The following is a 23,055-nucleotide window of genomic DNA, read 5'->3' on the forward strand; positions in this document are numbered from 1 at the left end:
ACACACACACACACACACACACACACACACACACAGACACACACACCCCTACACACACAATTTATCCTGGTGGTACATTTGCATATATATCCAGTGTGTATGTTGTGTCTGTACAGTCTGTGTGTTACTCACCTGCTGTGTGATGGCAAAGCCAATGACGGAGTCTCCCTCTGGGATGTCCCATGTCACCACAGCAGAGTTTGCTTTCAGCGCTTTGATGGTCACATTGACGGGAGGCGACAAGCTATCTGCAAACAGAGAGAGAGAGAGAGAGAGAGAGAGAAACAAAAGCTTTTTTTTTTATCTTCTGCATATGAAGCAAATGAGAAGTACAGCTCCATTATATTTCCACCAGTTGCCGAAACGACCAACAGTGTGGCAGGAAACCAAATTCAGTGGTGTGAATAAATGGCTCAGCGGAATCCATTATGTACGGTGGAATCGATGACAGAGAACAGAAACACAAATTCCTCAGTGTGTTACAGTGGTGCCGCCCAAGGCTCAGCAGACACTGTAGTGTGTAAGATGTGGAGGGATCGATGCAGCCAGCGAGACAAAAACAATCACACCACTCATGAAATTAAAACTGAGATTTTAACGGTTGAAATTAAGTTTTGAAAGTTAAAACTTTGGTTTATACTCTATTTAAAATTGTATGTGAATGTTTAAAAATTAGATTTAAGAATTGTGTGTATCCACGCTTGCAACAGATATGGCAATATTGATCTGTTGGTCGATCAGCTGCACGAGGAATATCTCAACAACTATTAGATGGATTGTTATGAAATTTGGTTGACACCTTCATGACGAACCATGATCCCTTAACTTTTATAATACTTGTAAAACTCATAACATTCCCATCAGTCTTTTGTGCTTAGTGATCTTTTTTTTCATTCTATTCATTTAGTTCTTTTGGGGGCATTTTTGCCTTTACTCTTAAAGTATAGTGAGAGACAGGAAAGTCAGGGAGAGAGAGAGGATGACATGCTGACTCGAACCCATGGGCGTTGCGGTTAGGACCAAGCATGTGTACCGCACATGCTCTACCAGGTGAGCTACTGAGGTGTCCCGTGCTTAGTGATAATGCTAACACGCTAAACTAAGCTAGTTAACACTCTAAGCATTGTAAGCTTTGTCATTGTGAGCATGTTAGTGTGCTGACGTTAGCATTTAGCTCAAAGCAGAGCTGTGCTTAGGTTCAGCGTTCAGCCAGCATGGCTGTAGACTCTTGTCAGTAACTGTTTCATTCTCATGATACTTGCCGTGAAATGTTTGCAATGTATGAAACAACGAAACTTAAAATAGAGAGTGCCTGAACATGGATTTTCCTTCTGTTTTTCTTATGATTTTAATAAATAATACAAATACAGGCTTATCTTTTTGACATTCAACACACTCCTCTCAGAAATTCAAAACCTGTTCAGTGTTGCATGCATGAATTTCTAACAACAAGGTTTTAATGATGAAAAGATAAAGACAGAACGCACCAAATCTCCCACATCAACCCGGTCGTGAACAAAATGAACTATTACTGTGCCAATGAAAAGCTATTAAATATTTCTGTACTGCACTCTGGATTTATCATTTCCTTTTTGTCATTCTATCCTTCTGTCTGTCTGTATGAACTTATCTAATGTCAACTGAGATTTAAAACTATTTTAACACCAAAAAACTTGTTGAATAATCTCTTTATTCTGCACTTGGTTAAGTTCCCCCAAAACCCAAGTGAACATAACATAACAAACAACAACGAAACAAAAAAGGATGATGCCAGAGTATGTTGAAACACTCTCAGGTCTCAGACTGGTGCAACACATTTAATCACAAAGCATACAAAGCTGTAACACTGTTCATATCATCGTCTGCTGTTCCCTCAACATGCAATGGTGCTGTGAACCGTCTCAGGTTTGACAGCTCTTCACATTATGTTATACTGTTCAAATATTAATCCTGTTTGGGCCACAAAAGTATTATATAGCAAAAACAGAATAATAGGAATGTGTGTGTGTTAGCACACACAACAAAAGCTTATATCAAGGCAGTGTGAGAAGCTCTAATAAAAGCAAATAAAACAGAAACAGAACAATATGGTCAACAGCAGCTCTAGAGCTAGAGCTCAAAGCTGGACAGTAAGATGGCTTCATCAGTCGCTCTCTCTCTCTCCTGCTCTTAGATTGAAACTGGTGAGGCTGATTCATAGCTGAGCACAATGAAAGTCTTAACACTGACCACAGTAGGATCTCATGACATACTACTGCTGACTCTCTCCTGGAGTTGAAAGATTTTGGGAAGCTAGCACGATGTTTTCCGCAAAATATCCCCACCTTTATATGTACAACAAATGTGTGCGTGAGTGCGTGTGTGTGTGCGTGTGTGTGTGGCTGTGGTCAGCTACTTGTCATGCTTCATCATCATCATCAGGTGATCAAAGTGCCTGCAGCAAAGGAGAACCTATCAGTTTGCTTCAGATTAGTGGGAAATGGATTTTTCTCTCTCACTGTTTACACAATCACTTTCATTTCTCTTCTTATAAAAATCATTTGATGTGTAAACTGTGTCAACATAAATCGCATAATGGACAGAAACAATCAGACTGTTGACTCTCGATATATATTTTGATGCAAAAATATGACCGTACGCACAGAAATGAATCATAATCTCATGGAAATCTACTCCCAAAATGTGCTCTTTATTTTCATTTAGATGCACTTAATGCCTGAGGGGCTTATTCCATTTTATTAACTCTGCGAACTGTCACACGTCTGAAATGCTGCCTGAAAATATTGACATGCTGATTTTCTATAGGAAAGGCCAGAACATAATCAGTCAATCAAGAAAATCAGTTGATCTGAATATACTGTATTTATTTTAGACATTTGCTTTTTTATCTCCATGTCTGATTCATTTTTATGATTCATTTATATTATATTATATAATATTTTATATTTTAAGTACTTCTCATTTGTAGTGGATGCAAGAGGTTGGTTACGTTTTAAAATAGTGCCATTCAAATTTGTTACCTGGTGTGCTATTCACTTCCTGCTATTATATTTGAGTGTCTGAATTTCAGCTATGAAATAAGTGCTTTACTGTACAGAGCGCATTTCCCAAAATATCAAACTACTCTATTCCCTTAAGTGTTTATCATGTCAGGAAGAGAGACCGACTGAGGCAGTTTGCTTCCATTCATTATAGTTACAAATACTCCAGTGTTGACCCATAAAGCCAGTATCCCGTGTCACCCTGAACCATGAGAAGACGGGGGTGTTACACCTTTACATCGCAGCACACAGCAGTTCTTATGAATCACTGTGGCCTTCTGGGATTGATTGATATTTGTAATGTGAAGCAGACCTCAGGGAGATGAATAGGAATGCGAAGCGGTCACTCTCAGCGATGCTACTCAGCTGTCTTTTATGGGATATAAATCTAATTCAGCCAACTGACTCAGAGTCAGTGAGTTACTGAATAGGTTAACGCTCATGTTCCTTTCGACGGGGACAAATCACACGGTTGGTAATTACAGGATGATGGGCTGCTGTGGCTCTTGTACACACACACACACACACACTGACATACTGTACGCTCAGAGACAACACGGCGTATCCAAAGCGGGCCTCTCTGTTACATGCCCCCCTCCCCCTCCCCCTCCGCTGATGTTTCAATGACGGTAGATGGCAGGATGGACACCTGCTGCATCTGATGCACTCTGATGTTTGAATTGGCTTTGCTTGTGTTTACCGTCTGCTGTGTGTTTGCCTGAGGGATGGAACATGGGGGGTGGGGGTGTCACAAAGTCACACATCAAACTCATTATCTCTCAGTTAGTCCCCTCCCACTCCCTTTCTCTCTCTCTCTCTCTCTCTCTCATGCGCCAATGTCACTCTCAAAACACACAGTGAAAGCAAACATTTAGCTCATAATGCCCCTGAGGGAACACATTCATTTCTATGACTCTGACACAGACCATTGCTTTGTTCACTCGTGCTAAAAAAGTTCTTCAGAATTGCAAATGTCTATTTAGTTTTCCCTCCCTGTTTTCAGCTCTTCAACAAGAACTCGACCTCGAAGGAGAGAAGGAGAAGTCTGAGAGACAGAATAAAAATAATAAATGCAAAAAAATAGGTGCAGCAGAAGCCAAGACACCCTGACTGTTGGTCTGTTCATGTTCACACTGACTTTTTACAAACAAACCAAGAGATATAAACATAATATAAACTGCAAATCTAAAATCACCAAACTGCAAACAACAAACTGTAAAGGAAGAGAAGAAGAAACTCATGACTGAGAGAAATGAAAGCCGATTTTGACATTAATGTGAGTTTTGTTGTTTACATGAAGGGGAGAGAGATTTTTTATCTTCAAGATGTGTGTCTGTTGTCACTCTACTCTTCTTTCTGCTCAATAATTGCCTGACAACAGTCTGATCTATAAAGCTCTCTACTTGTGAAGCTCTGCACCTCACTTCTCGTGTCTTTTAAATCTTATAATTTAGCACAGAGCTGGTTAGCTTTAAGTAAAGCCTATAGCCTATATTTCTGATCTTGGTGGGCACTACTTTCTCTTTACTCTTTAAAATGGAGCAGCTGCAATCCTCTTTGAAATGAGAAACTCCTGTCCTGCTGGATGATCTTAACATAACGATTTCTCACATTTTCATTGATGTCTGGAACTAATTTGAAGAGTGTAGAAATTCTTTTGGCTTCTCCTTCTTTGGTTGTATATAGTGCTGACGGCCTGTTGAACTGTGTAACTGAATTATTGTTTTTCAGTCTCTTCTGGAAAACAGACCTTGAACTGTCTGATAAAGTTCTTGTTATCACTCCTTAACTTTCAAAGTTAAATTGTCTCTATGAGTGTCCTCGTGTCCCACAGCCAGTCACTTTTTGTCTGTCCTTGCGCTTCTTGTCTCTCGTGTATGAGTGTGTTATGCTGAGAGACAATAAGAGCTGACGCGGGCCGTGACCGCGAGCCTTAAATGTCCACATGACATGAGAGTCAGCTCTAATGAAACACCAGACAGATGTCTTCATAAACTGTCTCTCATCGCCCTGACACACAGTCCGCCTGACTTTGAGCCATTACGATCTCCCTGGTGTGTATATGTGTGTGTGTGTGTGTGTGTGTGTGTGTGTGTGTGTGTGTGTGTATCTTTGTTAGTCCAGTGATGATCAGACTGACACTTAGGTGTCTCTCCCATGCTGAGTAGTTTGAAGGGTGACAGCTCCCTAATATGCCCGTTCATTAGAGAACCCACTGGGAGTGTGTGTGTGTTTGAAACTACACAGTCAAGGAGAGGACGCTAAATTACAGTTTCACAACACAGACATGCTGTGAATACACAGGCAGTGACCAGTGCTGGTCCGTAAAGCCTTCATCATTATTTTATGAACAGCCTCCTCATCTCTCTGTCGACCTGAGAACGACAGGCTCCCTCCTCCTACACCTCCTCCAGGCCGACTGCCATCCCCCCACCCTTACTCCCCCTCTGCATCTCCTTTCAGTTTGTTGTGTGTGCACACACTTCCCAACACTGGGTAAAGTGCAGTTCACTGCTTTTAAGCTGGTGAATTTCTGGGTGGATTTATCAGAGACGTATTGAAGGTAACATGGGAATATGAAATGTGGAACACATGATGAGCTATAAAGAAGAAATTGTTTTCATATCATTTTACCAGATGTGACTATAACTCTGACTTTGTAGTGCTGATGCTGTATTCTCCCCAGTTGGTCTCTATGGAATCAGTTCTCTTACCAACAATCATTTTGTGTGGTGGATCTCATTTGCACCTGGTATTACCATATAATCTAGACAGTTTCTGGATATTTTATATGGATGAGTAAAAAATGCATGTTGACACAACATGTAAATACATGCAGAGCTCTTTCTTTTCCCTACTATCCCACCACAGTTTTGCTACGCATCTGCTAGTTTGTGGTGAACTGATTAAACAAACATGTATTTAGAAATATGCAGCATGATGTCAACTGAAATAATAATAATAATAATAGGTATTTTTTGATACAGCGCCCTTTACAGCTCTTATATTCAGGCTATAATTGTACATATTATTTTTGGCAATTGCCACACAGTGATCCAGAGGCTTCTGGGGCCCCTGAGGGTCTCGGGCCCAAGGGCAGTTGCCCACTATGCCTGGTTGATAATCCAGCCGACTTGTGTGAGGGAAAACAGTAAAGCTTCAGCGCAGCAGGAGACGTGGTGTATATACTAAATATAACATCTATTCAGTTAGTGCAAGGAGATCAAGTAAAGAAGTGCATAGTAAGCGCTAGTTCGGCATGTGACGATGTTAGAGAAGGTCTTCTCAGAAGAGATGAGTCTTCAAGAGATTCTTGAAGATGGAGAGGGACGCCACTGCTCTGATAGTATTTGGTAGCTTGTTCCACCATCGGGGAACCACAAATGAGAACAGACTGGACTGCGACTGTCGAGTGTGCAGGGATGAAGTTCAAGTATATGAGTGCAGACCCAGAAGTCACTCTGAAGGCAAGTACTAGTGACTTGAATTTGATATGGGCGGCCATGTGTAGCCATGTAGGTTGATTGATATGTGACTTTTGAGGCTGATTAAGACCAGACGGGATGCCGCATTCTGGACCATCTGTAAGGATTTCACTGTGTGTGAAGGGAGGCCAGCTAGAAGAGCGTTGCAGCAGTCTAGGAGAGAATCAAGGCCTGGACAAAGAGCTGGTAGGTGTGGAGTCAGGTAAGACCTGAATTTTGATATATTTTTATATCATGTAAAGAGGCATCTTTGGGAGATGGGACATGGTCAGAGAGGGATAGTTGGTCATCAAACATGACACCCAGGTCTCCTGCAACCTTGGTCGGCTGGGATGACTAAGAGTTCAGTCTTAGAGAGGTTTAGTCGAAGGTGTCGTTCCCTCATCCATGGGATGTGTCAGAGACAAGCTGAGATCTGTGCAGAGACTGTGGGGTCGTCTGGCGGCAACAGCAGGTAGTTGGGTGTCGTCTGCATTGCAGATATGAGAAGCCATGCGAGCGGATAATTGGAGGTGGGAGGAGGGGTGTATATTTCAAAGATAAATGTACACACTGACGGAGCGCCCAGTAGGAGAGGATTTTTCACCATCATTTATTTTATTACTTTTTTTCTAAATGATATGAGTTTTTAGTTTTTAGGTATTTTTTTCACCGAAGACATTTAATATGTCACATTAAGAAAACACCAGTTATAAAGTTATTGTGGTTGAATTACATTAACCTGCTTCAGGTCACTGGTACACTCGAATAGAACGGAGCCATCATTAATGTTATAGTTAGCACCTCAAGTCAAAAATGACCATTGTGATATTGGTGTTATTAGTAAAATCACCTCCACTGTGGATAGAAGAACATTTTTGAGTGTGCAGGTTTAACCCCGCTCAGCTGAAACATTGTGAGACCTGGGCTGACAGCAGGAGCTTTGAGACTGGGGAATCATAAAAGCTCGCAGGGTGATGTTCCCGCTGCCGTCCGCCCCCGTGGGGAGATATTACTGATTTGTACCACCTTATTAATGCTTAGAAATGCATTTCTCACAGTCAGGCCCCTGGGCTTGTTCTGCTCCCCGGGATGTTAATGAGTTAGTCTGTAGGCTTGTGAACTAACATGAAAACTGCCTGTTAGCTGCATCATGCTCCACTGTTATCTGGCATTTTAGAGGCGAGCACAGACCCTGGCTGTGTGTAACTTCCCGTCCTCTTCTTTGAATCACTTCATGGATCACTGTGCTGCTGCTAATTCATGTTTAGCAACTTAAACTACTTCAACTCATTTCACGGCTAATAGTAAGTAAGCAGTCACTTTGTATGGAAGGTGTAATAACCAGCGGGTGGAGGAGAATATCAAAGCCAGGGTCTATTTGAAGGAAGACTTTGGAAGGAGGAAGAAATGAAACTCGTGCAGCAGCCATAGTGGCTGGGAAGGCTGAACCCACAGGGGGAATTACTGGCTGTAAATTGTGAAATTACAATTTCTTGTTGCCCGTTTCCCCTGTTAACATGTTATTAGTCTCGGAGCTGCGTGTGCTGCAGGTTGCACTGTGCTCACGTGGGTTACCATACATACAGCTGGCAGGGACGCTAGCTCCCCCTCATTCATAGTTAATGTGCCATGATAGAGCCATCAGGATTTTGTGCTGATCTGGAGTTTGCCCTTGCATGTGTCAGAGGAGACCTTGGCACGTGGTCTCGTCCTTGTGGATATATAGCACACACACATATACACAAGTTAGGGGGATCACAGTTTGATACTCCCAGGCGAACATAAGGCGTTAATGTGTCTCATTTAGGAGCCGAAGCATCTGGTGAATAATTTAGAAGTTCTGTTTAACCCATGTGTACGTGTTGGAGTCACACTGTAACGCTGTGTCATGTTTTATAATTGATTGCCCATAATGCCTTTTTCATTAGAGGCTTCCTGCTGTTTCACAGCCGTGCATCACTTTTCCATACGGCAGCTTGAAATGTTACCACAAAAGGGAGCTCCCTTTCTTCTTCTTCTTTAGCCAGAGCTCTTGGATCCGTATCCACCACGTCCTTGTTTCCTGTATTTCTTCCTCTATTTACATTTGCTTTCAATGCCTATTTCCCTGGCTGCTACGGACACTTAGTGCTAAACCTCCCCCTCACACACACGCGCCCTCACCGTCTATCTGTTATTTGTCTCTCTCTTTCTTTTCATCTGTCTGTCTCTCCAAACGCCTCTCGCTGTGTTTCTGTTCAGCTACTACACCGGGGCTTTTTGGCAGCTCCTCCATAGCCTGGTGTGTAAAGCTCTCTGCCTGTAACTGACACTTCAGTGGGAATCTGGGCGAGAGAGGACATGGTGGGTGAAAAGGGGAGACAGTAGCCTAGCTGTGACTCACTCATGTACTATTCTACTACTGATTAGCCTCATGCTACTCAGTGGCTGCTGATCAGCTGCTTGAGAATGTAAATGTAGGCAGCTAATAAAGCAGGAGGTGTTTTTAGGCAGGAATATTGTTCCAGCATAGCTTTTTAATTTTGAATTCATTTAAGATGTCTGCCTTTAATAGCCACAGAGCGCCTGTTTGTGTGTGTGGGAGGCTGTGGGTGTGTGCTTTCTGCATGTGTGCACGTCCCACAGAGTCTGTGTGTTCTCTGTGGTCCATTCTGCCTCTGCACAGAGCGGCCCAGCACCGTCAAATAATCACACCTAAGGGTCTTTTTGTCCCTTTGTAGAGAAATGAGTTATTTACTCATAGGAAATGAATTTTCCAACCCTGCTGGCCATGGGAACGCTGAGGTGGGGAGGGTGGGGTTGCAAAGCATCTTTCTCCCTCTCTTTCCATCAGATGGACATGGACACACACACACACACACACACACACACACACACACACACACGTACACACACACTTTTCTCTAATTAAATGTCAAAAGGCAGGGTATGAAAATCAATGCAGCATTGTGAGCGGAGAGAATGCAAGCCAGCTAATTCAGAAAGGCAAAGGAGCGCCGTGAGGCTGATTATTTGACAAGCCCACTGCTAATGAAATCTACTCTCAAAGAAGGAGCAACCAAGGCCCCCCCACCCCTACAGGCTGGTTATATGGGATGGGGCTGATAACATTAAAAGGAGCTCATAACTTGATATAAGGTTATGAATACGATATTAGTGCTTGATAACACACTTTCCTCTCTTTTCTTTCTTCTGTCTTTCACACGTACTGTAGCGTCTCCAGCTCTCTGCGGAGTCCGTGCCCCCCCCGCGCTGAGGACTTGGCCAAAGCTGTAAAAGTAACGCAGCAGCAGCCTCGGAGGTCTGGTGTCACAGGCAGGTGGAGGGGGAAAACATGAATAATACTCTCTCTGATTCCTCCATGTTTCGCTCTCTCCTTTTTCCACTGGCTGTCTCTCTGTGGGTTTGTCTCTCTCTCTCCTGTGACTCTAACTCTAGCACCCTTTCCCTTTTGCATATATTCATCTGCTTTCTCTATATTCATCACTGCTTTCATCTCTTTGTGTCTCTCTACCAAGTATTCCCCTGAGACTAACACATGCTGTGTGACTGACTTCTGGCCCCTCACTGTGGATTGAGCCCCCCCCCCCCCCCCCCCCTCCCCCCCCCCCCCCACCCCGCCCCATTGTGTCTACACAAATACATTTATATTTACACTACCATAAAAAAAAAATCTGTACAGGAGATAAAACCTTTGTTAGAGTCAAACGAGCAAAAGTGTGTGTCGGTGAGGATGTGGTGGCGCCTATCTGTGCTCAAGGCTGCTCAAATGCAAAACGAAACATGCCCCCCCCCCCAATTAAAAAGCAAATCAGAAGTGAATTCATAATCTGTGAGTTTCACTTAAGTGGTACTGTGTGTATTTGGTGTGCTGCAATTCTTTATTTAACCAGTTAAATCATTCTTGAACCTCTTCCCATACTGTATTTATTTATCTCTGGATCATTCACGGGTGAATGTTTCAAACGATAATAAAGCAATTTGGTTTGGCTGAATTCAATTATGTGCTACAGTGATTTATCAGCCATGAATCAATAAGAGAGCGAGAAGTGTCACGATTCAGCTTAACCAGCTTCTTTGTGGTGGGGAGACATTTACCCGTCATTCTCATAACATCAGCTGTGGTGTAACCACATATGTCCCTAATAACTGATTTTATAACAATAAATGAACAGTGGAAACAGTGGAAATGTTGTGGAACACAATGTGAAACACAATAACATTCGTACCAACATATATACTGTAAAATGAGACCTTTTCTCTGTATGCCTGTTTAACCCAACTGCCTGTGATGCTTTTTGCCTTAATCTTTCTTGCTACTCTTGTCCACACAAACAGATGAATGTAGAACATTTGAAATTTCTCATTGTTCAATGTGTAAACGTGAGTATTCTATATTTGATCAATAACACTTTTTCTTGTATGTTCCTAAACATTTAGAATTTGTTCTATGCGTGCTTTGGTAAATAAAGCTGTTGAACACACACTCATGTACACATACAAACAAGTCTGTGACGCAGAAAACCCCAGAAATACCTGCAGCTGAGACCCCGCTCCACCTGCACACATTCAGACGTGATACTGGACAGACGACAGACTGCGTCAGAGAGCAGCCGCTGCCACGTCAGTCTTTTGGCATTGCCATCTCTTTCTCCCACAGGCCCAGTGTCCAGATGATTGGACCAATCTGTCCTCTAATGCCTGTTCCATTTTTGGCAAAAAAAAAAAAGAAAAAGAAAAAAAGAAAACCAACCTGACAACACTGAACGAATACGAAAAAAGCTTCCAAGTAACAAGCAAAAGATTAAAATCTCCATTTTCTCTGCTGCAGTTTCTGCTGTTTGGTCCAAATCCTAGTGTTGCCACCAGATCTGAAAGCCTTAACACATAAGAGTTCTTACTTTGAACCACAAGGCCATCGCTGTATTCATCAGTGTCTCGCTAAGCCATTGGCGAGCTCTCAAAAGAACTCAAAAGAGGCTTTTTGAAATAAAGAAGAGGGTGATGAGGTGCCAGAGGAAAGAGCAGCAGCAGTAGTATTGTTGACACAAACACTCAGCGGTACTGGCACTTGTGTAAGAGGACTTTGAAAGGACATTGTGAAAATGGATTTTCATCTCAGCTCCTTCAGTTCTGTTCGTCATGTGACAATTAAAATGTGTCAGGGTGTGAGAATGATTAAGGAAGATTATCTGGGCAACACTGACAGTAACAACAGCCAAGCTACAGGGTGGATGGACTTTTTCTCTTCTTCTTTTTTTTTTTGTGTCCCAGCCCCAATTCTGTTTTCCAAAAATACACAGACTCTGTCAAGCTAAGCTAATGAATTAGCTCTGGCTTCATCTTTGTATTTACACGCAGATCACCACACACCTGCACACCAAAAATATCTTGTGTGCATGCAGCTGAAACAAAAGTCTACATAACAAAGTTTGAGGAAAAATATATGCATATTAAACAAAAGTATGGCCCTGAATCACACAGTATGTTACATCTCGCTCATCAGGAAGCTAAAGATCTTTAGCTCCACGGGAAACCAGAAAATATGAGCCTGTGATTTGTAAAACGTGGGAATGATTCTCATTGTCCTTTGTATTTTAGAGCCGATGATTTAACAAAGTCAGTAAATGGCTCAAATAAACCCTGAAATATTCTGATGTACGGATGAAAGATTTGAATGGTTTTTCACTTCTGATGTATTTAAGATGATTAACTTTGTCTAGAAAAGATGAGAAAAAGTTTTTTTTCTTGTTTCTACATTATTATTCAGTAGCCTAAATGTTTTGTCAGTGATTTATGACTCTTGTTGCTGTATAGTTCAACTTTAGCCTCCTCCTATAGTGTAAATGTTCACAGGGTTTTTAAAGCAGGTTGCACCACATAAAGTAATTCTTATGTGGAGATGAGTTGTCACTAAATATTTACACCCAATAACTTCCAGGTGTAACTGTTAAAGCTACTGAAGCATCTGAATATATGACTCTTTTAAAAGAAGTAAAATGGAATACAGATTATGTGTCTGACCTGAAACTTGAAAATGCTTTATAATGATGTAAATCTTTACTTCTTTACTAAATCTATACTTTAAATTACATTTTATTTCACAAAAATAACACATACCTCGAATAGCAAATGCTAATAATGTTTGACTATATGATTAAATAACATCAGGTTAGCGTAACTGGATATTTCCCTCTCGTTCTAGACTGTATGAATAACGACTTAGTCTGAAACACAATTCTCTGTGTTCGCATGAATAATAATGTGCGTGCAATGAATAAATAAATAAATACCAACATTTACAAAAGATATATCTGTTGCACCTCTTAAACTGTATTCTTTTTTTTATATATATATGCTAGCTTGTAATGCTACAGTTACTTTTCTGTTTGCATGCAGCATTACAGATGTTTCTTTGCAAAAGACTTACATATTATTTAAGTCTTTATTTCTCACTGTAAAATAAACAAATGCTGTCAAAGACAGTCAATACCCAAATCTGATGCAAAATATTTGTAAGAAGTAAGTGCAGTGACTATGTAGTGAACTGTAATTAGCTCATGAAAAAAGTCCAGCAGTCTGCTTTTAAAAAACTTACAAACACCAAACAAGATTACCAACAGCTAATAATTACAAACAGCTAATTGTGCTCACACAATTCACTAGAGGAAAACTAATGAACTAATAATCACATGCACACACAGAATTCTGTATCCCCCGCGACACGTACGCACGCATGCACACAAACACACACACACACACACACACACACGCGTGCCCTGTTAAAGAGGGAACAGTGATGATTCAGCCCTCCAATCAGGAGGCTGCCCCCAGATACCCCACAGGTCTAAAGGACACCACATTTGAATAAAATCTAATTTCAATGAATAATGCAGCATGATGCATCCACCAGACAATCCAGGAAGCATAAAGAAGTATTTGCAATGTCTGTCTGTGTGTGTGTGTGTGTGTGTGTGTGTGTGTGTGTGTGTGTGTGTGTGTGTGTGTGTGTGTGTGTGACAAACAGCAGAAAATCTTATGAAACCTTGTGATTTAGTTTTTTTTGCATTTCTCTGACTGATTGGATGTCTGCTCAGAAATGTTCACAGTGTACATCTGCTTCTGTTTGATGATAATTTGGAGAGAGAGAGAGAGAGAGAGAGAGAGAGAGAGAGAGAGAGAGAGAGAGAGAGAGAGAGAGGAGATGGATAGCTTTTATAAACTTTGGCTTTCACAGCTGAGGCCTATAACTCCTCTCTATGGATGCTAGATGGCTGAGCACCTGACACATAATTTACTGTACTCACATAGGATTTATCACCTGGCAGGTGGCTGCCAAAGCTTTCCGAGATGTTTTGGTTTACAGCTTAAAGAAATAACCTCTGCGCTCTTGAAAGACTTTGCTCTCTGAACTCATTACTGTAAACACACAAAGAGAACAGCCGTGAGCCTTTCCACCACTTGCATCACTGTTCAGTTTGTTGATTGATTCATCGATTTTTTTTTTCTTTCTTTCTTTCTCCAAACTCAGAACTGTTAAGGACTGGGGGAAAATTGCCTGTGAGGATTTATGGCCTCATTTAGATGAATGTGTTAGAGAGTCGATTTACATTTTAAATGGAAACATTACCTTTCCTTTCCCGGTATCAACCAACTGTTTATGAGTCACTATAAACACAGACACAGTAAAGACGTCACCCTACTATAAATTTTATGGTGCCGTGGCGTGCACCCACTCACTCCTGCCAGTCCACCTCTCCGTCTCAACATCGATTTGGCCTGGTTTCCCAGTGCAGGCGTCTGACTGAGTCTTAAAATAAACTGGGAGACAACAACTTGAATTGAGTTGAACTGTGAATCGTGAATTGTGAAAGTCTGCACGTTTCTGTGGTCACATTTGGACTCACTGAGGTTCAAAATTTATTCTTGACCTTGAAAACAGATGATGACAAAACAATCTCACTTCAAGGTCCATTTAGTGGGTGTTCTGGAGCTTTTGATGATTTCACACGATCTTCATCAGCAGATTTAGTTTGCTCTGTTGCCATGGAACAGTAGATGTTTTAATTTGAGTTTTTTCTGTGTACTTTTCGGGCATTTTGTGCCTTAGATACAACGTTTATTTAATCAGGTAGTCTCACCAAAATCAAAATCTGTTATCAAAGAGAGACCTGAGTAAAGAAATAATAGATTGCCAGACATAATGAAAGCGCAGACAGCTTCACTGACCTAAATCACTAAACAGTTTCAGACTAGATTCAGTTTTAAAATCCTCTGTACTTCAGTCCATGCAAATTACTGGAAGACAGTCTTCTCAAGTTTAGCATTTACCTGAGGGGTAACTAGATTATAACAGTCCTGAGATCTGCCTTGGTGGCCAGGGTTTTTTAAATTACAGAAGACTGAGAAAATACTTCTGACAACTTTAAGCACTTTTTATCCATTGGAAGAAAATGGAGCAAACTAACTGATTTTCAAACTTTAATAGTGCAAATGGACTTGTTTGCTGAGAGAGTAACTCAACATGCAACAGACTGAAAAGCAGAGTTTTTACTGTCCTCTCTGCTTGAAAGCTTCAAGCCTGTTTTCCCTCTTACCACACCCAGTGTCACTGCTGGGTGTAGCTGGGCGTGGTCAGACGTGTGCTGCTGTTGCACCCACACGCAACAGTGGCACCACAGGGTCCTGGAGTACTGCATTGTTACGTCACTGCAGCGAGGTGAGAAGTCAAACCACCGGCGGTCAGCAGAAATGGGATTTTAAGGAGGTGTTAAGTTTCTCTTTAAAAGCTGAGGTTCAACTTCTTTGATGAATATCATGTGAGATGAGCTAAAGCTCCAGAACAGCTACTAAATAAACATTGACGGTTAGGTTGTTGTGTCCACATGTGAACTGATCACTAAAAACAGTGATCACATGATCTAACCTGTTTCTTTGTGTCACTGTTGACAATTTTCTGTTTTTGCTGAACATGAAACTACTGTTCTTCTAATATTCTACATAACAGTGGTTAAAAGATAACATTTATTATACCTACACTATTATCATTGATAGGCAGCATGTAATTAATGGTTTATAACACACTATAATGGAGCTGTAAGCAGATATAAGGATATTTTAAGTGTTTATTAATGCTCTATAAGTGGTTTATAAACAGTTAATAAATACTTTACAACACACTGTATAGATTATATAATTATGCATGATTACAACTGTTGTATTATCAAGCAGCCATCACAATCTAAGCTTTAATGTACCGTTTATAAATGTTAAATACAGAATTGAAATAAAGTGAAAAACTAAAAAGGTTTGAAACATGTTTGCAAACCTCAAAACATAAAAAAAAATGAAGACCACCATAAATCCTTCATAAAAATATTCTATGGCAATGAAAGTGCTGACATCCATTACAGACATCTCACTGCCTGTTTACCAGTAGAAATGTTGTGTGCCTCAAGCACCTGAACAGCACTTTGTAATATAGTCTTTTTACAGTACGTCTATAAAATTGTTTACTCTTGTAGGAGAAAGACAAAAGCACACAAGACAGAGAGTGTGCTTGTAAATTGTGTGTGTCAGTGAACTGCATAACAGTAAGTATGTGTGTGTGTGTGTGTGTGTGTGTGTGTGTGTGTGTTTTAATGCAATGATTTATGGTCAGTGGAAAGGTTGAGAAGTGGGAGGATGTCGAGCGAACCAAGGCTGCATTTCGATGGCAGGAGTGTGTCAGGAGTGAAGTGTGGCACTCCATCGCAGTGAGCGGTCAAAGTGTGAGTGTGTGTTTGTGTACTTTGGGCTCTAAAAGGCATGTTTTATAGATGCACACTCAGACAGTAACCTACAGTATATGTTGGACACCAGCACTCACACTGACAGGCACAGCACGCATCACTGGTGTTTCCATGGATCTTTGTGAGAGGACCACTGTCACTCCTCAGCAATACGATCCTGTGTTTCTAGTGGCCACTGCCAGTTCATTACAGGCAGATTTTGGACTCTATGGATAAAAATAACTGCTATTGATCAGTATTCAACAAATGCTCATACACTTCTAACACTGATGGACAGTGTTAATACACAGCTCAGGTTAACACTGAGCTTGTGAATGTGTGTATTTGTGCAGCAGTTTATATGAAATGAGATTGAAAGGTCAGCTTGGCTCACATCAAACACACACACACACACACACACACACACACACACACACACACACACACACACACACACACACACACTTTGTTATAGGTCAATTAACCTGCACTAATCTTCATCAGTGCTCATGACAAACGGTCTGGTTGTGACTCTGTGCAGGTTTCTCAGGTTTGCATCGTTCAAACCGCGGATTGTGAAATCTTCATATTTGTTTCATCAGATGACAACACGGAAATACCTCCAGTAGCCTGCAAACACAGACAGCCTTTCCACAAACACAAACAGACTACGCAACGTCTCACAACAACACCGGTTAAAACCCAAAGCCTCCACAATACGGCTCCACGAAATCCAGCGGTATTTCACCCACATGCCGCTGCATTCCCTTCAGTACTTGGTCTAATGAGACAATAAAACACCACTCAGTGAGGGTCGGAGAGACAGGCGGAGAGCTGCTGCGCTAAAAATCATGGGAACATCCCTCTCATTGCACATAAACATAAACTTACCGGCTGTGACTCGAGAGACGCCGAGACAGCTGAGGACGAGTAGGAAAAATCTCTCCATCTTTCAAACGCTCGGACGACGTGCGGTCCCATTTACTCTGCCCGGGGGTGCTGTGTTGTGCTGCTCGGCATTCACGTCAGTTCATGCGTATAGTCTCGACTGGGAAAAGGGACAGCGACAGTCTGTCAGGGGCTTTTCAGCACCTCGGACAGCGCTTCAGCGACACCTCCGCTCATTCAACAGCCTCCACTGTCCCCGAGCAACCGGCAGCCAGCGACCAGCGACCGGCCACTGAGCATCAGTATTGACTGGTGTCGAGCCTGGCGCTGTTGATATGAGTCGTCAGTCCTCCAACTGTGCTCCAAAACCCTGCTTCTGCTGCTGCCGCCGCCGCTACTGCTACTGCTGTTGCTGCTGCTGCTCCTGATGCCGGAGGTGGTGCTCAGCACCGCTCGGCTGCTGCAGACAGAGTGAACGTGCTGGCTTTGTATATGAGCGCCTGGTCTGTCGCTGCCTGCCACACTGACTCCTGAAGGCGTGACACTGAGAGAGGGAGTCAACAAGACCCGGCCGAATAATTGGTAAAATATAAAAATCTATAAAATTAGATGTAAAATGAAACTTTCTGTATGCCACTGTTTTCTATACTTCAACAGTTATGGCCTACTTTTAGATAAGTAGCAGCCTTTGGCCAATTTTTCGATCCTACTCCCTTGCCATCCCACACATTAGGAAACACACTGCAAACACACAAAACAGCCATCAACAATACCAGCTGAGATCATCCAGGACTTCTCCCAGAAGCACAACAACGAGGGACAGATCATCTAATCAAGTGCAAACTTGTCACCAAAAGCCCCCTTCTTCCCCTCTCTCATCCCTCTGCTTCACTTGCCCACTTGGTGAGCCAGTACGCTGAATTACTGCTGCCTACTCGTCGATTAAATATGCATACACTTGCCCACGCAAACAGTCGCCAGTCTCTGTGGTGCTGCTTTGAACTTGCTTTTTTTTTACCACTTCAAAAACAAACACGTGCCTCTTGACTTCACCACCGAGTTGACCCTCCTGCTCACAGTGTTTTCCAGCAGCACCGAGAGCGCACGAGGAAGCGAGTAGAGAAATGGATAAAGTCTGAATACAATACCTGATGGTTTCCCTGCAGCGCGCTGTGGACGTGGGGCTCTCCGGGATGTGGGTGTGTGTGGGAGTGTCAGTCCCAAGTCAGGAGACCAGCACAGTCCCCTAACTGTGTCCCCAAGAAATGTTTTCCTCACCCCGCTGTGCACCTCGATTCATAGTCCGCTGCCTCTGACGTGCTTCAGAGGAACACTGTTGGTGGTGGTGGAGGGGTTATTGTGCTGTTTATTTGCATGCTTCACTCTCCTGCAGGCTACTGCTCTCTCCCAACGTTGTTTGTGCGTAATTGTAAGTGTGAGAGAGGGAGAGTGGGAGAGTTTGTAGGGACACAGAAGGAGGCAAACACCTCTATCACCACCATACTGTATCCTTGAGCAGCAGTCATTTTACATGAGTTAAAGTAACAATACCACACTGTGAAATTACTCCTTTACAATTAAAAGTAGCAACATGTAGTTGAGTAGCCTACTTGATGCAGGAAGTGTCTCTTGTTAGTGTTTTACTGTTAATCATAATAAATGTTACTACAGTAAAAAGTACAATATTTTAGGTATGAAGTCGCACGGCACAGAAATAGGCTGTTCAAATAAAGTACACAAAAGAAAACAAAGTACCTCATGCTGTTTTTTTTTGTTTTTTTTAAGTACAGTACTTGATAAAATGCACTTATCGGCACTCATATTTTCATTTTTTGAACAAGTTTTGTGTGAGCAAGTGCAGCAAAATTTTGCTCTTGACTGAGGCTTGCAGTGTTATAACCAGACTAAAATGTAGTTGCAGCAAGTTCTGGAAATAGATCAGTAGTAACATTTTCACAACATATTGTACACAGAGCACTTTGGCTCCTCTGGGCTGTGGTGTTCCCCAAGGCGCCACCCTCAGCCCCTTCTTGTTCTGTGTATACATGCTGCCACTGGGACATATCATCCATAAGCACAATATTCAGAGCCACTATAATGTAGATAACATGTAAATTTATGTCCCATTAAAAACTGGGAAAAAGGTGAAGAAGGCAACGTTCATCAGTTACCATCTTGTCTGTCAGATGTAAATTGTTGGATATCTCAAAACCTTTTCCAGATAAATTAAAACAAATCTAAAATCATTCAATCATCAATGGTTTAACTCTATTCCATAAAAACATCTTGGTTTCTTGTTCTACAAATGTAAAACCTGTATATAATATCTGAAAAACAAGTACAAAAGTATCTTTTTTTTTTTTTATATCAACAGAAAAGCGCCTCAAAAATCATGTCTTTTCTCTCTTGGCCTGATCACGAGAACATCACACATGCTTTTATATCATCTTGGTTAGATTACTGTAATTCAATGTATTCAAGGTTAAGATAAAAATACTATCTTACAACGTTAGTTAGTAAAAAATGCAGCTGCTCGGCTTTTAACAAATACTGGAAGATCATATCTCTCCTGTGTTAGCCTCTCTGGTCTGGTTCCCAGTCAGTTTTAGTGGTGTCTATAGGATTTTTACTGATTACCTTCACGGTTTAGCTCCCAGTTATAGTGCTAATTTCTGATGCTACTCTTTAAAACAAAACTGTTAAAATAGTATTTCATGTTTGTGATTCTGCAGAATCCTTGAAAAGTTTAAGGGGACCCTAAAGTAAAAACCTCTCCCAGGACCAGGTATTTTCTTCACTCGCTGTTGTGAGCTTGTGTGAACATGAAAATCAACAGGTGTTTAGGGCGTCAGTCATGAGTAATGAAGTGCGGAGAAGTTCCGGCTGATATTCAGACTGAGCAAAGACAAGGAATTAGAATAACACCTTTTTGTCTCTGTAGATGTTTTATGTTTGGGAAAATGGAACCAAAAATACAGGAACTGACTCACTTATGTCTTCTTTTGAGGAAATAGAAATGTGATATGTGCCTGAAACTCAAAGGTCATAAAAGTCATGTTTTTGACTTTTATGTAACTTGATAAATGGAGTTTGAAGTTCAAACTTTTTAACACTATGACAAATAAAGTTGGAGCATGTAATTAAAGATTAAGGCAATAGGAATTAACCTGTATTGAAGGTTTCATTGGCTTATAAGTAATGACCACATTCACAAACTGGTGCTACAAAATCTGAGCCCCTATCGAAAAGAGGAACTATCAAGTACTGACGATATCTTTATTAAATGAATTAATCATGTTTATCACCCCCGTCTCATTAAACCCATAATTGAGAATCCAATCCAGCAGCCACCACATACTTACAAAACAGTGAAGGAGGTAAAATGGATCAGAAGAAGGTGAGGTATACAGCCATATGTTGGAATGCTACCCTGTGTGTGTAATGGCTTGCATTTCATAGGCCACGTGAAGGCTTGGTTGAAACCAACCCTCTGTAAAAAATAAAATAAATAAAATAAAAAATGTTTTAATGTTTCTTGTGAGAGAGAAGCATGTGAATTTAAGGCCACTAGACTAGCAGGAGGACCAAAGGGACACTGCATGTGCATTAGCCTAAGTTTGATCAAATACATTTAATTAGCAGAATGCCACTCGTAATAATATCGCTTTGATTACTACATGTCTAAATATTTTTTTAATCAGTGACACATCTGCTGCCAAATAAGGTAAAACTTTTATTGGTATAATCATGTGCTCGTTTATCCCCAATTATCATGATCCCCAGAAGTTCCATAACACCGGGGAACACAGAGAACAGGAACCTAAACGTGCCTGTGTATTAAAGGTAACACTGAACAGCGTATTGCTGAAATCTGTACGAGAAAGTATCCAGTGACAAGATGTGGAGGGAAAAGATGGTATCAGCCAAATGACAACTGATGCATGAAGATCACCGGCAACGTTTGAGCTTTGCAAATGCAGAAGTGAGACACACACGCACACACACACACACACACACGAGTAGAGACACTAAACCTCATCCTTTTCAGACAGTCATGGTGAAATGTATATGTATATCATTTTTGTTCTTATTTCCGTTTATTTCAGCAAAACAGTCGATAGATGCAGATCTGGTGTCAGTACACAAGAATGGGGAAAAGGACAAAGTGCTGTGTTTGATGTTCAGGGAAAGTGTGTACAGGGTGGCATTTTGGATGTGGGGCAAGAGAGGTCGGGTGAGTACTGAAAGCCTATATTCAAACAGAAAGCATCTGAGTGAGTGGATTGAGAGTTGATGGACGGAGCAGTGGAAACAAATGAGTGAAAGAACAATGGTAATTGTTTCTTATACTCACTTGACTGGCTTTGTCTTTCTAGAGTGGATTTCAAAGGGGTGATAAAAGTGGACCCCAGACAGTCAGCAGATGGGGCAGAGGCCAGCAATACACCTGGTTATTCAGGGAGCACTGAGAGAGAGAGAGAGAGAGAGCTATAAGGAGGAGATTGTATAACTCTACAGGATGAAGAAAATAATTTGAATTACTTTTTTGTACATTAAAAAAGCTTGTTAGCTAAATAGCCAGCAAATTATAGCCTTAGGTTAGCCTTTGAGTAAGATGCCTAGATGCCTAGCTGTGCTAACTATGCTAACAGAAGTGTATGTTTTCCAGTTATTAAACTGGCAGCAAGTTTCAGCTCCAGAACGCTCCACAGAAATGAATATGAATCACACTTTTCCTGACTGATAACCAAATGTGCTGTACAGTAGAGGAGCACATACAACTGAGGTAAATTTACTTCATCCATTTTGAGCCCAAGTAGCACAAAGACAACCCACTGAACTGTCAACAATTTCCACAGTGAGGGGGACTCTCAGAGATCTCTCAAAGGCCTGGGCCAACAGAATGTTAATAGTCTTTAAATTCAGCACTCAGCAAACACATAAAAGGAGTCAGCCCAAGCGAGTAATTTGCTTCTGGAAATTGGCGGCACTGATACCTTACAGTTTTCTACATTAAACATCGATCAAGCAGAAAATCAGCAATACATCTAATGTCTTTATTGCCATTCTAGTTCATCTCTATGTGTGTGTGTGTGTGTGTGTGTGTGTGTGTCAGTGTTTGTGTTTGCTCGGAGAAAAGGAATTGTATGGTCCCTGTAATGATTTTTCAGAAAGGGGATCATGGTGCCATGAAGTGGAACATTGGTCTAAAGTTGTAGAGGTTACGCTCAGCTTCTCCAGTGCTTTGAAGTGTCCCTTCTTCTAACACTGACTTTAGGAAGCTCAGATTGTGCAGCAGCTCACTGGTTATGTAATGAGGGAAAGCCTTGGGTCACACCTGATAGGTTAGTGATACATTGAAAGCAAGAGGTGATTTCACTGATTTGGTGAAGCACTCATGGTAATTAGATGTTTCGACCAAGCGGCACACAAACAAGACAATCTCAACAGTTGAAGTTTACGTGCCTGTTTTTCTATTCAATATTGTTAACAGTGTCACACCTCAGTGGTACAAGCCTGTGACTTTTACAAGGATTTATCATGATTTTGTGCTGCCTGTCTTTCCTGTGCTGAAAGTCTCTCTCCTGCATCTTGCTGCACTCTGCCTGGACATCTTCACCTTTATGCTCTGCTTCCTTGCTGAAGAAGTTCAAAATGACAGTAAACTTATCAAATGTGCAATACAGAGGAACAATATAGAAAAACAACTTCTAATCTTCAAAATATTTACCATTAACTGACAATGACACACTCCAGTGACAAGGCAGAATCCTGTATTTCCCTGCCTCAATATGCTGCGTCAGACTTATCAATCTTACTGCGGATCTTGCACAGAGAACGCTACATCTTGTTTCCCAGAAAGGCAAACACACTAAGACGATAACTAAA

The 23,055-nt window shown here is 41.4% G+C and overlaps 1 protein-coding gene across 2 annotated transcripts in view; it reads right to left on the bottom strand.

The window, feature by feature from the left end:
* The window catches only part of fndc5a (fibronectin type III domain containing 5a), a 31,148-nt gene extending 13,491 nt beyond the window's left edge, over window positions 1-17,657 (bottom strand). For both annotated transcript variants that reach the window (XR_002761715.1, XM_023424101.2), the window contains exons 1-2: window positions 17,170-17,657; window positions 133-248 (exon numbers count right to left, since the gene is read on the bottom strand). Coding sequence is in view for 1 of the 2 variants with exons in the window: in XM_023424101.2 (XP_023279869.1) it covers window positions 133-248; window positions 17,170-17,227 (174 nt within the window). In the remaining variant the exon portion in view is untranslated. The remainder of the gene's footprint in view (window positions 1-132; window positions 249-17,169) is intronic.
* Between the last annotated feature and the right edge of the window lie 5,398 nt (window positions 17,658-23,055).

The sequence above is a fragment of the Seriola lalandi genome, unplaced genomic scaffold (assembly GCF_002814215.2).
Source record: "Seriola lalandi dorsalis isolate HSWRI2012SDOR001 ecotype SW California unplaced genomic scaffold, Sedor1 jcf7180002054703, whole genome shotgun sequence".
Lineage (NCBI taxonomy): Eukaryota > Metazoa > Chordata > Actinopteri > Carangiformes > Carangidae > Seriola > Seriola lalandi.